The 16,722-nt window shown below is 37.3% G+C and overlaps 1 protein-coding gene across 1 annotated transcript; it reads right to left on the minus strand.

The window, feature by feature from the left end:
• Window positions 1-11,665: 11,665 nt before the first annotated feature.
• Window positions 11,666-12,136, minus strand: LOC131627081 (vicilin-like seed storage protein At2g18540). Its single transcript, XM_058897908.1, has one exon. It carries the CDS (start codon window positions 12,134-12,136, stop codon window positions 11,666-11,668), a length of 471 nt encoding a protein of 156 aa, XP_058753891.1.
• Window positions 12,137-16,722: the final 4,586 nt, after the last annotated feature.

Genomic DNA, 16,722 nt, shown 5'->3' on the forward strand with positions numbered 1-16,722 from the left:
GGTTAACGAGGGTCTATCTCCCTTATATCTCCAGTGTTTGGGGATTTGAAACAATGCCTGTACATCCTCAGCGGGGTTTTATTCAAAAGCACATGATTAAAGATTTTGCGTTTTTATTATTTTCATCATTCTCCTTTTGATGTTTTTTGCTTTAAAACAGAGTTTGATATCGATAGACAGAAATATATGAGTGAACACGAATGGATTGATTCGAAATTAGCATATGCAATGCATTTTTATTATTATTTAAAACAAACAAATTTTCCATGGAAAAAACATTTAACAAAACAAGGAAAACTACAAATGAAATGCAGAAATGAATTGATGATTTCCATAGTTGGGGAGGCTTGACTCCGTCTGGACTTATTGATCTCGAATACTTTTTGCAATTCCTTCCAAACACTTCAGGTTACTTCAAAAGAAAATTCCAACGAATTCACCCAAGAATTGTAATTAATTTTTTTTTTTTTTACTTTACTTTAGGGATTCGAGCAATGCGAGTAATGCAATGCTCAAGATAAGAGTACGTCTTGCTTATCCCTCGTGCGGGAGCCCCAAGCATAGTTTCTATAGTAGTAATCGCCATCATAAATGGGAAGAATCTTGTATGATCATCAACTCAAGAGAGCTACTTGTGGTGAAGAAGACCCAATACTAGAATCTTAACCAATTGTGATTCCAACAGACAAGGAAACGAATGAGCACAAGGCAATAGAATCACATCAATTTGTTTCTCATGTTCTTCTTGTCTCTGTTAACTAGCAAGGCCACTGAGAAGGAGATCCTGAGAAAAGGCAACGGATATATGAAGTAGAACCTTGAGAATGAGAAGCATTGCGAAGAACACTCTTGATTATCACACGGAAGAAGATTCTGACGAAATCACCTAGGAATTTGTAGTGCTTTAAGGGATTCGAGCAATGCGAATGATGCAATGCTCAAGATAAGAGTACGTCTTGCTTATCCCTCGATCGGGAGCCCCATGAACCTTTCAATTTATGTGAAGACCATTTGGAGTGAATGATATCGCTTTGGAGTCAATGAGATCTTGGACTTTGTGTTTCAAAATATTACAATCCTCAGTTGAATGACCAGATGTCCCAGAATGGTACTCACACTTTGCATTTAAGTCATATCCTTGAGGAATCGGTGTTGGAGGGGGCTTAGACTCCCTTAATTCGACCAAGGATTCATTGAGTAAATGGGAGAGCAGTTGACTATAAGTCATAGGAATCGGGTCAATCTTCCTTGGTGGTCTCCTCGGCCTTCGTGGACCTTGTTGTTGGTAATTCTGGTGATAGTTAAGAACATGAACCTGAGGATAAGCAGGGAGTTCCTCTTCTCCATTCTCTGAAATTGCATTTGTTTCACTTTTCTCTTCTTCAGTGAATTCAGGAACATTGACCATATCTTGGATTTTACCCATCTTTAAAGCATTTTCAATTCGTTCTCCTACGACAACCAAACTTGAGAATTCGGAGGAAGCACATCCAATCATCATGTTCAGATAAGGATCTTTCAGGGTGTTCATGAACATGTCTACAAGCTCTCGTTCCAAAAGAGGAGGTTGGACTCTGGAAGCTAATTCTCTCCATCTTTGTGCATACTCTTTAAAAGACTCATCAACCTTCTGAGTTAAACTTTGGAGTTGTAGTCTAGTAGGAGCCATGTCACTGTTGTACTTGTAATGCTTGAGAAAAGCCTCTGCTAATTCATCCCATGTACGAACATGGGTTCGTTCAAGTCGTGTATACCACTCAAGGGATGCCCCACTAAGGCTATCCTGAAAGAAGTGCATGAGAAGCTTATCATCTTCTGCATATGGTGCCATCTTGTTGCAAAATGCCTTGATGTGACTCATCGGACAAGTGGTACTCTTGTACTTCTCAAAATTGGGGACTTTGAACTTAGCAGGAATCTTGATATCAGGAACTAAGCACAAATCAATAGCATTTAAACCAGAGGAGCCTCGACCTTCTAAAGCCTTCAATCTTTCTTCTAGGAGATGGAATTTTCTCTCATTTTCCTCGATCGGGAACTTGAAAGCTTCAAGCTCGGAATCGTTCTCATGATGTGAATCCTCCTTATTTGGAACTTCCACGGGCACAGGTTTTGATCCCCCATTAGCAACAGTAGTCGGAGTACTATTAGCCAATTTAGCAACACTTTGTCTTAGCTCTTCTTGCCCTTGAACAACAACATGGAGTGTCTCAAAGAGTTGGGTCATCCTTTCCCCCATAGTATCCAAGTCTTTACGAAGTTCAGCCTGATTCTGTTCAAGACGGTCCATGATTCTCTTCTGATTAATCCTTGTATGCTACGGATGTAGGGAAGTCAAATTTGTTGAAGAAGCAGAAATCTGAAGAAGGGACCCCAATTAGCCTCTGATATGGAACCATGAAATGCAATATGATGTGAATGCAATGTTTCATTTCCGAGGAATTCTAAAGTCTTTTCACACATTCTTTCTTTTTTTGGAAATCAAGGCTTTATTCTTTATAGAATATCTTTTCTTTTCTTTTTTTTTTTGCTTTTCTATTTCCTTTTTTCTTTTTTCTTCTTCTTTTTTGGAAATAGACTTTAGAATTCCTCACAAATGAAGTGGGTAAAGCAATGATGTTATGCAATGCAAGCATGGGATCAAGGTCCATATAATCTGAGTAACCACCACACAATCCTCTAAATAACTGATATAAAACCTCTGTACAGGCCAAATGTCACAGGATCGAAGGTTCGACGCCCTTTTTGAATACCAGAATATCAAGCACCGTGAGAACGGACCAAATAAAGGTCCGACCTCAAATATGAAGAGCCAAAGGTATGTAGGAGTCAAGGTTTCCTGTCCCACCCCAATCTCACGGGTATGAAGTCTAGACACGGACAAGTGGTCCCTAATGGTCACTAGGGTCTGCAGTTCCCATGGGGTACAAAGTGTTTGAGGCAACAAGCGTGCCAGACACAGTGTTCCATGAAAGAACCTCGCCCAACTGTGGTACCCCATATTGAACTCATCCATAGCAAGCGCTACGGTAGTCAACATGAGCATCCACGCTAATCCTATATGTCACTTGGCCTGGGTAGTGGGCCTTTTACCTCAAAAACCCCCCACCTGCAAAACAGAACAGAAGACCCCAAGGAACACAAAATATAATCCATATGCATGAGGTGCAAACAGAAATAAGCATGATATGCAAGCAGAAAGATAAACATGCAAACATATATACAAGATATAGACATAAAACAAATAAACACCCAGTAAATAAACAAACAAACGCAGGCTAGGATCGACTCACTAAGGATGGACCAGCAACAGGTCTAGCAACATCCCCAGCAGAGTCGCCAGCTGTCGCACGCTCGCGAAAAATGAACAGAGTCGCCACCAATATATTTATCCCATAAGGGAAAGGAATATCAGAAAACCTAACAAAGGGTAAGAACAAGGTCTTGCGACCAGAGAATCAAGGTACGGGAGTCGGTTACGCAAGGGGAAGGTATTAGCACCCCTCGCGCCCATCGTACTCGATGGTATCCACCTATGTTTGTTTCTATCTAAAGGGTGTGTACTATGTCTATGTCTATGTGTGAATGCATGCAAAAGAAATACGGGGAAAAGAAGGAATTATTTACAAGTGTGCTCGTTCAAGCCCCGCGACTTGATGCCTACGTATCCTTTTCAGGAATCAGAGCGCCGTAGTTCGGCTCCATAGTTTCTGTTTGTTTTTGTGTTTTTTAGTTGGGCGGCGTTAACGCTCGCGCTCTTGCATAAGGGATCGACCTAGGATGCAATAGAGCGGAGATAACAATGCCCTTAAGAAAGCGAGAGAAAAGAGAGAGTTTGAGTGTTTCGAGGAAATCCCTTAAGCAAGGGAAACTCGAGTTACTCTTTGGTTTGTGTTTTTTAGAGGTTGGGAACTTACGCCTGAATGGAACCCTTAAGCAAGGGAGGCCCAGGCACTCGAACATCCCTTAAGCAAGGGAGGTTACAAGCTATCATTCCCTTTTTATTAGTCACAATATTTATTAGTCATTTTTTATGCGTTTTCTTGGTATTTTTTAATGGGAGTTTATTCAAGTATTTTTAGATGTTTTATGGTTGAAAAGGAAAAAGAAACTAGCCTAAGTAAACTAGCCTAATATGAATGGGAATTTCTACCTAATATTATCATGGTTTCTACCTAAGGTTAAGATTTAAAAGAAGCATGAAAAATAAAGCGGTAAGTGGAATATTGAAAATAGCATGAAAAGGAACAAGTCAAAATATAGCACAAAAGTGAATTAAAAGTACTATTATTTATAGTTTTATACGAAAGAAATGAATTCGAAAGATTAAAGTCAAAATCAACCTAAAACTCTACTATTTTCATATGATTTTTATGGGAGAAATTGAATTACAAGTCAAGTACAAAAGACTAAAAAGCCAAATAGCCTAAAAACTAATATTTTTTATGATTATTCTCTTTGTCAAAAATTGCACTAAGGTCTAAAATTAAAAGGAAGAAAATTAGCATTTTATCACCTAAAAGAAAATGGTAAAAATCTAATAGAACCTAAAGAATACTCATTAACAAATGGATCAGGGGGTGCAAACTGAAACATGGTGTGAAAAGAGATTAGGGCGCATGGCCCAGCTGGGAGAAGCCCACACAGAGTATTATTATTTGTAAAGATTTGTTCAGCAAAAATTGTGTCATGGGCCAAGGGGGTGAACTTAGATATGGCCCAATGATCAACTTGATCCATGTTTTATTCAATTATCAATAATAATGCAAAACGAAAAATAATTAATAAAAATAAAAAAGAAAGAAATAGAAATGGGATTAGGGTAAAATGTGCGACGATCCCACTTCCTCATTCTCAGACTTCTTCTCTTTCTCTCGTCTCAGACTTTCTCTCTCACCGGCGCCGCACCAATCCTTCACCCTCTTCTCCGATCGGAGCTTCGCTCCGCCACCGTGACAAAACAAATCACCTCTTCTCTCATCTCTCAAATCGATTCCCAATTCATATTCTCACTCTTCTCTCTAATTCAGTAACACAGAGAACTCTAACCTAAGTCTGAAATTGAACGGAAATCTCGGGGCCTTTTGAGTAATAACCATGGGGAAAGCGTTCGGTGAAGCTCAAGCATTCATATTGCATCAAGGACGATGTGAAGAAGATGGAGAAGCAAGGAGTTACGAAGACTTACCTGAATTTGCCGAAGTAGGTTGAAGATCGAGGATACCAGAGGGGAGACTCCGTGTTCTTGATGTACACTGAAGGCGCGAAATAAACGCGATAAAGAGGTGAATGCTTCAGGTAACGATCTTTGACGCTATTACTCTTCGCGAATTCTTTTTCTCCTTCTTCTCTTCTTTCCCTTTTTTGCGATTTTTTGTGAGTTGTTACGTGAGAACGAGTGATGGAGGATGGGGATAGAACAAGATACCGAAGGATTAAGCGATCGCGGAGGCTAAGCTCTACCTCGTCGGAGCTTCGAGGTGAAGCTTCGAGAGGTATTTCGAAGGAGCTCTGGTATGGTGTAGGTGATGATTTGCAGAGGGCAAGCGAAGGTTGAAGACGAAGGATTGAGAGAGAGTGAATTGGAGAGAGTGAGAGAGTTAGGGTGAAGGAATTGTGAAGTGATGAGAAGTGATGGTGATGAATGGTGGAGTGAAGAATGAGCGTGTAGAAGATGATGAGAGAAGAAGAAGATGATTGAGATGGAAGATGAGTGTCTGAAGAAAATGAATGGTGTGAAGGTTCTGAATTGTGGCGTGAAGCTTGAATTATGGAGGGAATGGGTGATTATATAGAGTGTAGGCTCGGGTGATTGTGAGGCTTGGAGTGAGGTTTGGGTGGTGATTAGGATCGGTTTCTGTTAAGGGGTTGGGAGTTAGTTATAGACTTGTTTTTTCTGTTTCAGGAATGTCTCAAAGTTAGTTAGGAGTGGGTTAGGGGTTGTTAGAAGTTAGTTAGGGAAGTTATGATTCTGTTATGGAGGATGGGATGAGCTGGCAGGTTGCAACTGAAAATTGAATTAGTTATAACTCTGTTTGCTTGTTAGTGTTTCCTGTTAGTAAATATTCAGCAGTCATGATATGAGTTTAGCCTTTGATTTGTAATTGATATAAGTTTCTGAATTTGTATATGTATGTTTATGCAGGTTTGGTTTTGATAGTTTTGGAAATGGCTTTTCAGATGGATCTGACTCGGCTGCGAACTAAGCTCGAGTGTGAACTGGAATGCTGAATGCTAGCATGGAATTTATTGGCAAAAAGGTTAGTAAACTATGATGTGGAAATTCGTAATGTGACTCGGTGTTAACTTGATGCAGTGCTGCAGTTTATGTGTTAAGTGGTGGACTGTTAGAAAATTTGTTGAGATGTTAGGCTTTTTCTTTGAATTGTATGTACATGGATGTGTGTGGATTTGATGGTGGATAAGTTTGGACTGTTTGAAATGCAGGGTTGCCTCTGTGTTATTTTTAGTGGCTGTTTGGCATGAAGTGGGATGTGTATTGAATGGTTAGGCCCTGTTAGTGCTATCTTTTGTGCGTATCTTCTTGCTTTTGCTTTGTAGCGAGTTAATGAGATAGGGCATGTATGTGTTTACTGCCGGTTCATAGCATTGGTGTGATATGGAATGGTTAATTGAACTGTGTGGACTGTATGAACAAGGGTATGCTGCTGTTATGAAAAACAGTGCAGGTTATGACTTTGGTTATTTGATTTTGATGTGAAATTGTATGGCTTTGGATGTTGTAACACTGATTTATGGTTCTTTGTTAATGATGCAGGGACTGTTTCTGAATTTGTTTGGTTGCAAGCTGCTGAATGACATATGTAGCAAGTGGTGGTGTGAAGAGGATGTAAAGGGGAAGAAAACAACATAGAAGTGGAGCTGCAGGGACAGGTTTCGAGAGTTCAAAATCCGGTTAACTTGATTCATGGTCAACAGCTGATTTTTTTGTAATTTCATTGAATGATCTTGACCGAAAGTGTGGGATTATAGGGCAGTATAAATGGAAGTAATGATTTTTGTGTAATTTTGTAATGGATATTGAATGGATGTTTGGATCATATTTTGTATAACCTTTGTACTCTTGTTTGGACTTTTGTTGAATGGAATGATGAATGGAATCGTAATGGAATACGTAAATGTGTCTCTACTTTTCAAAAGAGAATTCGACATTATTCTTCCATCCACTTCCTTTGGGTTCTCACTTTTGAAATTGAACTTGAATGATGTTTGTGTTGAAAATGGTTTATGGATGTATTTGTTCCTTGAAATTTTGGCGGTCTCTGAATGAACTTTGAATAATGATGATGGGTGATAAACCAAAGTCTTCACATAAGACCATATTTTCCATAAAATCTTGCAGGAACTTCAAAGTAAATGACTTATAAGCACACACAACAACATGAATCAATCTTCGTCTAGTGAATAAGCCCAAGTATTAAGATATTGCCCAAGACCAAACCTCATAAATCCAATTGGAGACAACAAGCATGAGGAAGCGCATCACTTTCTATGAGTAAGAATTTAAGGTCCAAATTCATAGCTTTTGACTAGGGCCCAATAGAAAGACATAATGAAATCACATACCACTTGGGATGACCATATCAATAGAATACCTTGAAGAGAAGTCCCTAAGGAAAGTACAACCATAACTCTGATGATCACAAGCCCACAGAAGCAAGCCTTAGTCCCTGGCTTTGAAGGATTTTATTGAAACAATCTTGCTTGATTCATATGAAACCCTAATCCTCCAAGATCCTTGATTCCATGCCAATTTATTTATTTATAATGCATGAGTTATGTTAATACCCTAATGGAAGGATGATGTATATGAAATGAGAAGTCTAAGCCAGTTAGAAATAAAGGGTAGGACAAATTTGGGGTATGACAGGCAGGTCCACAATAAGCCAAGTGCCAGTCTTCTCAAGTGCAGACAGTTCCAACTGCATAGCCTTATTCCAACAGTCATACTTGCATGCCTCATTGTAAGATTTAGGCTCAGTGAGGGAAAAAATGGACAAAGAATAATGGCTATGAGGCATAGACAGATTGGAATATGAGAGGTAATCAGATATAGGATATGGCATACCTGAAGTAGATGAATTGGAGCTGCCAGATTGAGAGCAAACATAGTGCTGCAAGTAAGATGGCTTGTGAGACACTCTTGTTGATGCACGAGTAGGTATGGATGAAGAAAGAACAGGTGGAGATGCTGAGGTAGGTGTGGAAGTAGGTGTGGAATTGTTGGGTGGAGAAGGTAAGGGATCATCAGTATGAGGATCATCAAATATAGATGAGTGTGGAGAAACTGATGGAAGTGTGGGAGATGGTTGAATAGTAGACTGGTCATGGGAAGAACTAGGGTAATATGACCAAGATATGCTTGTGGAAGGATTATAGGGTAGTATATGTTCATGGAAAGAGACATGTCTTGAGGTGAACACCTCTTTAGTGGTTAAATCTAGGAGAATATAACCTTTCATGTGTGGAGGATAGCCTAAAAAAATAGACTTTCTAGCCTTTGGATCTAATTTAGTTCTATGGACACTTAAACTAGAAGCATAGCAAAGTGAACCAAACACTTTGAATGACTTAATGTTAGGAAGTGAATTATGGAAGATTTGATAGGGTGATTTATTATTCAAAATAGTGGATGGAACTCTGTTAATAATGAAAGTAGCATAGAGTAATGCATAGGACCAATAGGGTTTTGGCAATTTGGATTGATATAATAAAGCTCTACCAACATTAAGAAGGTGTTGCTGTTTTCTTTCCACCCTCCCATTTTGTTAGGGGGTTTCCACACAAGACTTTTGATGGTTAATACCATGAGTAGCATAAAAAGAAGAAAGTGCAAACTCAGGGCCATTATCAGTTCTGAATATTTTTGGAGTAATATTATGCTGGTTTTGAATCATTTTAACAAACTGATGTATTTTGGAAGCCACTTCAGATTTTGTTTTGAGTAAAACAATCCATACAAACCTAGTGAAATCATCAAGAATTGTAAGGAAATACTTATAATTCTGAATAGATGGTACAGATAATGGACCCCATATATCTAAGTGGAGTATTTCAAATTTAGAGTTTGCTATACTAGGACTATGAGGAAATGGCAGTTTCTTTTGTCTAGCTAAGTGGCAAATATCACATGTAGCTTTAGAATCAAATGATACACTAGGATATAACAAGGACAAATGACTAAGGTTCTGATGAGAAACATGACCTAAACGAAAATGCCATAAGGCATTATTTGGTAAAATAGTGTTGATACTGGTGGAAAGGTGACTGGTGGAAAGGTGATTGGATGAGCTGGTGCAGGAAGTGGTATCACCAAGAGGGCAAGCATCAACTTGCAGTCTATATAGGCCTCCAATCTGGCTACCCAAACCAATCATCTTCAGGCTGTTCATATCCTGTATAAAGCAAGTATGATTAGAAAATTTAACTTGGCAATGTAATGATCTACACAATTTGGAAATAGAAATCAAATTGAGATGAAATTCATTGGAGTATAGTACATCCTCTAAGTAGAGTGTAGATGAAAAATGGACATGACCAGCTTGTGTAACACGAATAGAACTGCCATTAGGAAGAGTAATAGAAATAGGAGTGATACTATGAATGGAAGTAAAAAAGCTAAGGAAGAGCACACATGGTCATTGGCACCAGAGTCAAGGATCCAATAATTGGCTCGAGCTGAAGAATTGAAACTATTACATACAATACCTGAAGGTTCAGCATTTTGAATAGAATCAGTCATCAAGGTGGAAACTGAGGGATTGGTGGATGGGATTAAATTGATCTATTGGAGTAAACCAATTAACTGATCATATTGAGCTTGAGAAATGTTGGCATGAGGATCAGTAGAAGGAGATGCAGAACTAGCAGGTGTATGGTCAACATCAGAATCCTGAGTAGTAGAAGCATTGGCTTGCGCTTTGTTCTTGTTGAAATTAGGATGACCATGCTTTTGATAACAAAAATCAACTGTATGGCCAGTTCTATGGCAAAAGGTGCACTGGCGAGGAGGATGTTTGTAATGAGAATTCTTACCCTTGGGCTCAAAACGATTAGCAGCATTAACCAACAAGGCATTCTCATCTTCATTAGGGCTAACAGATTTATGATTGCTCTCTTCTTGCACAACAAGAGAATAAACTTTGTTGATAGCTGGTAAAGGCTCCATCATCAAAACCTGTGTTTTAACAACTGAAAATTGATCATTGAGACCGGATAAAAACTGCATAACCTGGTCTTCATCACGATAGGCACAAGTATTCTGCATGGCAAGGCAACAACACTGTTGAACACATGTACAAGCAGAAATTGGACGATGTTCATTGAGTTCTTCCCATAAACCACGTAACTCAATGAAATAATCCATAACGGAACGTGAAGATTGTTTCAGGTTGTTAATAGATGAACGAAGATTGAAGATACGAATACGATCTGCTTTCGAAAAACGTTCACGTAAATCTATCCAAACATCAATCGCATTAACATGAAAAACAATGGTGGAAGCAATTTGCTCCGAAACAGAATTCAATAACCAAGAATGAATCAAGTGATTACACCTTTCCCATTGATTACGGTTGAGATCTTGATGTGAAGGAATCGCGAGATCACCATTGATGAAAGAAAATTTGTTCTTCGCGCCTAAAGCTCGTTGCATAGACTTGCTCCATGCAAGGTAGTTGGATCCATTGAGCTTGGGGGAGATGCAAACCGAATTAGGTCCTTCACTTGGATGAATATAGAAAGGTGAATCAATGTCAGGTGGAGAAACGCGCGGAGGCATGATGAACAATCAAGAAAAGTCACTGAATCGATGAGAAAGACGAACAAAAGCACAAGAAACTGAAAAAGATCACTGTGTAAGAAGAAAAGCAAGAACAGTGATCATGGTGAATGAGTTAAACGAAGAATAAGATGAATGAAGGATAGACGTTTTCACTGATACCATATTATGAATTGAAGAAAAGAGCATCTATCTTCATTGAAAGTTGGAGAACTATTACAAGTTGTTTATATATGCAAGTGAAGGTGCATAATAGCTACTATGTAATGTACATACAGTATTTATTCTCCTAACTAATTGCCAGCTATATAACTAACTTTCAGTTAGTTTGTTGCACTCTTGTTACATGCATTTTGCTGTTGCTTGCATCTGAAGTTACCTCATCTTGTAACAGTTAGTTACATGTTTCCACCATGTATATAAACAAAGTCTCATGCATTGTAACAGTTCGAGATTGATGAATTACAAATCTTCTTTCACCCTCATGCAAGTTTTCTGTTATTGCTTAGTTCTCAAGTAACAACCATGTATCATTGAAGTGCATCCATGGTTAAGCTTCATTGAACTTGAGTTCTCACATCATAATCAATCAATAAAGAACCTTTTTTCTCCCATCACACCCAAACAAAATCTAAATTTTCATCTAAAATCTAAACAATAACTTAATAGGTTTTATACATTTTCTTAAGACAAGAAACAGAAATTGTCCATTCCAACATTATAATATAAACTATTTACCCAAAGGTTATATACTAATGAAGATAAAATAAATCCGACATCCAACATAAACCTTTTAATATAACATCCAAACCAAACACAAACATAAACCTTTTAATATATCCGAAACGCTGTCTGCTCATAAGTTCATTTTTCTCCCTTTTTATTGCCTCTCCTTTGCTTCTCTTCTTCTCTCTTCTTGTTGCTCCTCTCTTCTTTGTTTCTATTCTTTGCTTCTTTTCTTTGTTTCTCTTCTTCTCTTTTTTTTGGATCTTCCTTCTTGTTTTTCTCTTCTTTATTTCTATTATTAGTTTCTATTCTTTGTTTCTCTTCTTCTCTATTCTTGGGATCTTCCTTCTTGTTAATCCTATCTTCTTTGTTTCTATTAGTTGTTTCTTTTCTTTGTTTCTCTTCTTCTCTCTTCTTGGGACCTTCCTTCTTGTTTGTAGTCTTCTTCACTTCTCTTTTTTGTTTCTCTTCTTCTTCTTTCTTACTCTCTATTCTTTGTTTCTCTTTGGAATCTCCTTCTCTTTTCCTTTTCTCCCCTTTTGGGTTTGGATTAGAGTAAGGACAGAAACAATGAAAATGAAAGTGTATATCACTCCAGCTAAAGAACATATTATATATTAGTAGAATTTGTGAAAGTTCTTGAATTGATATAATGCTATTTTCTACAAGTTAACTCTCTGCTTGTTTGCACACAACCAAACCAATATTAGGTTGAATGATAATCATAGAGGCATTGATTCATTTAATAAATCAAAAAAAGAGAAGAGAAAACGTGTGGCTAAGAAGGGTTCTAATGGGTCCACACAAGTAAACAGGTAGAGATTAGTGTATGGAAGAGCAAACTTGCATGTACTAACATAGAAGTTAGTACGAAAGTGGGATGGAAACATTCCAACAACAACATAAATGTAAGATATAAATTGGGGTATTTTAGTAATTAAAACGAATGGAGTCAAGAAGGGCGGCACATTCACAATAATCAATATTGTCTACTTCAGTGTTCCACTTACTCCCTCGACTTTAATTATAAGAAAAAAATAATACAATTTTCAAATTTATTCAAAATGACAAGTTAAATATATTTAATTTTTTTATTTCATATGAAAAATTAATATAATTACTAATTTATCTTTAATTAAATTGTTAGTGAATTTTTATTTATTCGATTTAAAAAGTTGAGTAAAGTTATCTTTAATATAAATTATTTTGAAAACAACAAAAAAATTGTAATATTTAATAAATAATTAAATATATTAAAATTAATTTGTATCTTGTAATTGGTTGAAGGTATATTATCTAATTTTTTATTATGGATAGAGAAGCTGTATCCATTCTTTAATTAAATGGGAACATTGTATGATATTTTTCTTGATCTATAGGAGTGAGGCAATGATATCTTATTATCTTATGTCTTCCTTGTTTTTCTATGTTGCTAAAGAGGTGTTTAGTTGTCAACTATCTATTTTGGTGATTTATGGTAAGATAACGTGCATATTAGTTAGTAAGGCAACAATTTCCAACCATACCTTTTTTTTCACATGATTTTATGATATTTTGCAAAGCTATCAAAAAAAATACTTAAGTCATTAACCATCTCCTTCAAGAATACGGTTAGAATAATGGTCAATGCTTAATTCCAACTAAGTGTAAGCTTTATGGTGGAGGTAGTTTTAGATCTAGGTTGAGACACATTGCAGATATCCTTGGATTCACTATGGACAAACAACAGTTAACTATCTTAGATTTCCTATATTCAAAGGCAAGTCTAGAACTCAACATATTCATGTATTGGTTAAGCTAGCTACTTATAAGGGTCACCTTCTTTATATGATGGATGAGATTTAATTGGTCCAGTCAGTCATAAGGAATGCTTATATAAAGTCTTATAATTTTTGAATAACCAATCAATCTTCTTAAGAAACTGGATTCTTACATCGGAAAATTTGTGTAGCATAAATAATAGAAAGATGATTACTGCATCTAGAAAAGTTATTTGTTCTTTGTTTGAAGGAGGTCTTGGTCTAAGAGATATTAAGAAAATAAAGTTGGTTGCTTATATATTTATTGGAAATTGTTGACTGTCAATAATTAATGTCTTATATGCTTAATAGTAGGTACTTCAGACATGCATCATATTTCCTCTTCAATATGGCTGACATTAAACATTCATTTTCCTTTCTGGAGGAACATAGTAGATGGAAAATTGGAAATGAAAAGGACATTGGTTTATAGATTGGAAATTGGTTGAAATGCAAAATTAAAGATTTACACCTAGTGTTGCTGGTGGATATTTGATTTATACAAACTACTAAGGCCAATTCAATTATACAAGATATCAATTGGAACTTTTCTCATGGATTATCCAATTTCGCTCCTCAAATTATTGAAGATATTTTGAAGATTAACTTGTCTTTTGATAATTATACTATTGATGAACTCATTTAGACAAGATCTGCAAATGGTGATATATCTTTTAAATATGCCTATAGTTGTATCAAGAGGGATCACATTGAGCCTTATTGAATAAAGTTTATTTGGCATCTCTACATATCTCATGCTAAGTCATCAGTGATTTGGAGGCCAATGTATGATGTTATTGCAACAGAAGACAATTTGATTCAAATGGGAATGCATATGGTTTCAAGATTCTCTCTCTACAATCATGATGTGAAAACTATGTACCGCTTATTTCTTAGATACAGGTACACCTTACTTTTCTTGTATTGGATGGAGATATTGTTTGGCATGAACATTACTAGATATAGTTATGAAAGCTTATTAAGTGCGACATATGTGGAGCTTCAAGTGGAAATCCTAGAATATCAACTTGTGTTAGCATATTTAGGGATAATTTCAAAACATTCTTGAAAGCTTGTTTAGATAAGGTTGGAGTTTGCATCTCCTTTCAAGCTAAATTGCATGAAATCATGATTGTTATTGAATATTCTAACAAAAAGAATTGAAGATGTGTTTGGCTTGAAATTGACTAAATGTTAGTCATTCGTGTATTTTTTTAATGTGAATATTGATCTTACTAGTTGATCAGAACCTGAAGTGGGCCAGAGACTTCGTCTACAATGCTGGAATCAAGGAGGAGGGGGTATACCTGCAAGACACTCTGATGCTAAAGTCAATAAGAGTGCAGAGATACGTGAGAGTGTTTTGAGGATAAGATTTGAGTTACCCGACCCTCTCAAATGAGAGGGAATTTATAGTGCCCCCAGTGCATGGCCATTGGTCCCCATTTTGGGCAGAGCATCCAGGATCCAGGCCCAAAATGGGTGACTGCCAAGAATTTTGTGTGAAAGCAAGGATGGGAAGCTCGTGCTCGTCATCCTGGAAGGCTGCCCGGGCAAAGTGAAATATATTCGTTGGTACGAGCAGAGATACAGTTAAGAGCAACAATAATTTAGTTGGCCTTGGGGCCAACCGACCATGTGTGCCCAGCCGAGGAGCATAAAGGGGAAAACACTTTTCCTTGGTTCCATATACTAGGCCAGATCTTTTGGGTCGTCTTGGACTTAAAAGCGGATTAGGCCATGATCAGCCATTGGGCCAATCTAGAACAGGAGTCCTTCAAGTTGTTGCTTCCGGGCATAGAAGCGGTGAATTAAAAATTATCCCGCGTAATGAGAAGGAAGATATGTCGTTGGCGCTTATCATTTGAAATGGGAATGTTTTGTAATTCGTCTGATGACGTCCTCAATGAGAGCAAAGGTCATTTTTTGTGTTTGACGCACGGGGAGGCTAACAAGTGACAGAGTCTGCAGAGGTGACGTTCCTAGCCAGTCTCGAGCCACACGTTGTCATTAATGCGCAGTGATGGCTAGGCTAGGGGCTAGGGTTTAATGATGGCCCATACGCTCCCCTAGGTCGTGCATGCACGCGCACGTGGCCTGAGAGTTTGCCTATAAATAGAGAGAGTTGGAGACCATTTGTAACTTTCTGCTTTCATTTCTCCTAAGCTCTCTCTGTGTCTGTCCCGTCGTCGTCACATACTCATCCGACCACCATTCAACTTCTCTGACCACGTAAGTTGATCGACCCACTTTTATTTTATGTATCAGTTTCTGCTTAGAATGCATGCGGTTAGGAAGAATTGATTAGCGTAGGCGTTACTCCAGTGGTTGTTGGTGTTGGACGGTGGTTGTGTCATTTTAGATACCAGTGTAACATCCCAATTCTACCCCAAGCATTTATGCGGAAAATATCAGAGTATAAAAATTCTCAAAAAAATCAAGATGTCACACATTCAACATAAACATAAACCTGTCATGCTTTTTAAACTAATACATAACACTATCAAGATTGGAATGAACAAAACTCATAACATATATCTCAACTTCTGAATAACATAGTATTCATAACATATTCTAAACTTAGGTTCAACATGCAATATATTCACAATGATTCAACAATTAAGATATAGCATCTTTTGAATCATAAAATGCAACAATACAAACAACTCCTCAAATACATCATAAGGTTCAGTAAACAAATAACAACATCAAGCAAGTGTTCATTTTTCTCCGAGTGCTACGTATCAGAGCAATGACACCCAAAACTCGACTATAAGCGGAAATAGCTACTCATCTTGATAACCTGCACGTTACCCACGTGGAGGCAACATTCAAACAGAAAGGGTGAGATATCAAACTATATAAATAGGATTATGATAAACCATATATTAGGGAAGGAATATAAATTAATCACCGTTTCACACAACATCAACATAAACAACACAAAGAACATCATCAAAGAATAGTCTTGATATCAACACATCGGCATCTTCAACAAATCAACACATAAGCATCACAATGCATAAACAACAAATTCAACCAACAACAACTAACAACGACTCGAATGCAACTCAACTGTGCATATGCATGTGGTACCATTGGAGTAAAATTCCCAACTTACAACATTTCCAGTAATTCCGAGGCATAAGGCAAAGCCTTCAACACGGTCACATATCAACATCACACCATTCAACTTTATGTTATGCTATGCTATGCGGCAACATACAACGACCACGATTCGACAACGACATAACAACAACACAACAACGGTCACATATCAACAATCACACCGTTCAACTTTAGCCAAAGGCTCACAACACAATCTTAACAACGAGATTATCAACTTCATAGCAACATATATACAATATCAAAATTCACTAGGATTCACACCATAAG

Source organism: Vicia villosa, unplaced genomic scaffold (assembly GCF_029867415.1).
Source record: "Vicia villosa cultivar HV-30 ecotype Madison, WI unplaced genomic scaffold, Vvil1.0 ctg.000349F_1_1, whole genome shotgun sequence".
In the NCBI taxonomy this organism is placed as follows: domain Eukaryota; kingdom Viridiplantae; phylum Streptophyta; class Magnoliopsida; order Fabales; family Fabaceae; genus Vicia; species Vicia villosa.

What these genes read in the sequence shown, in the direction of transcription:
- LOC131627081 (XM_058897908.1), bottom strand. Translation starts at nt 12,136, where the DNA reads ATGTTCTTTAGCTGGAGTGATATACACTTTCATTTTCATTGTTTCTGT.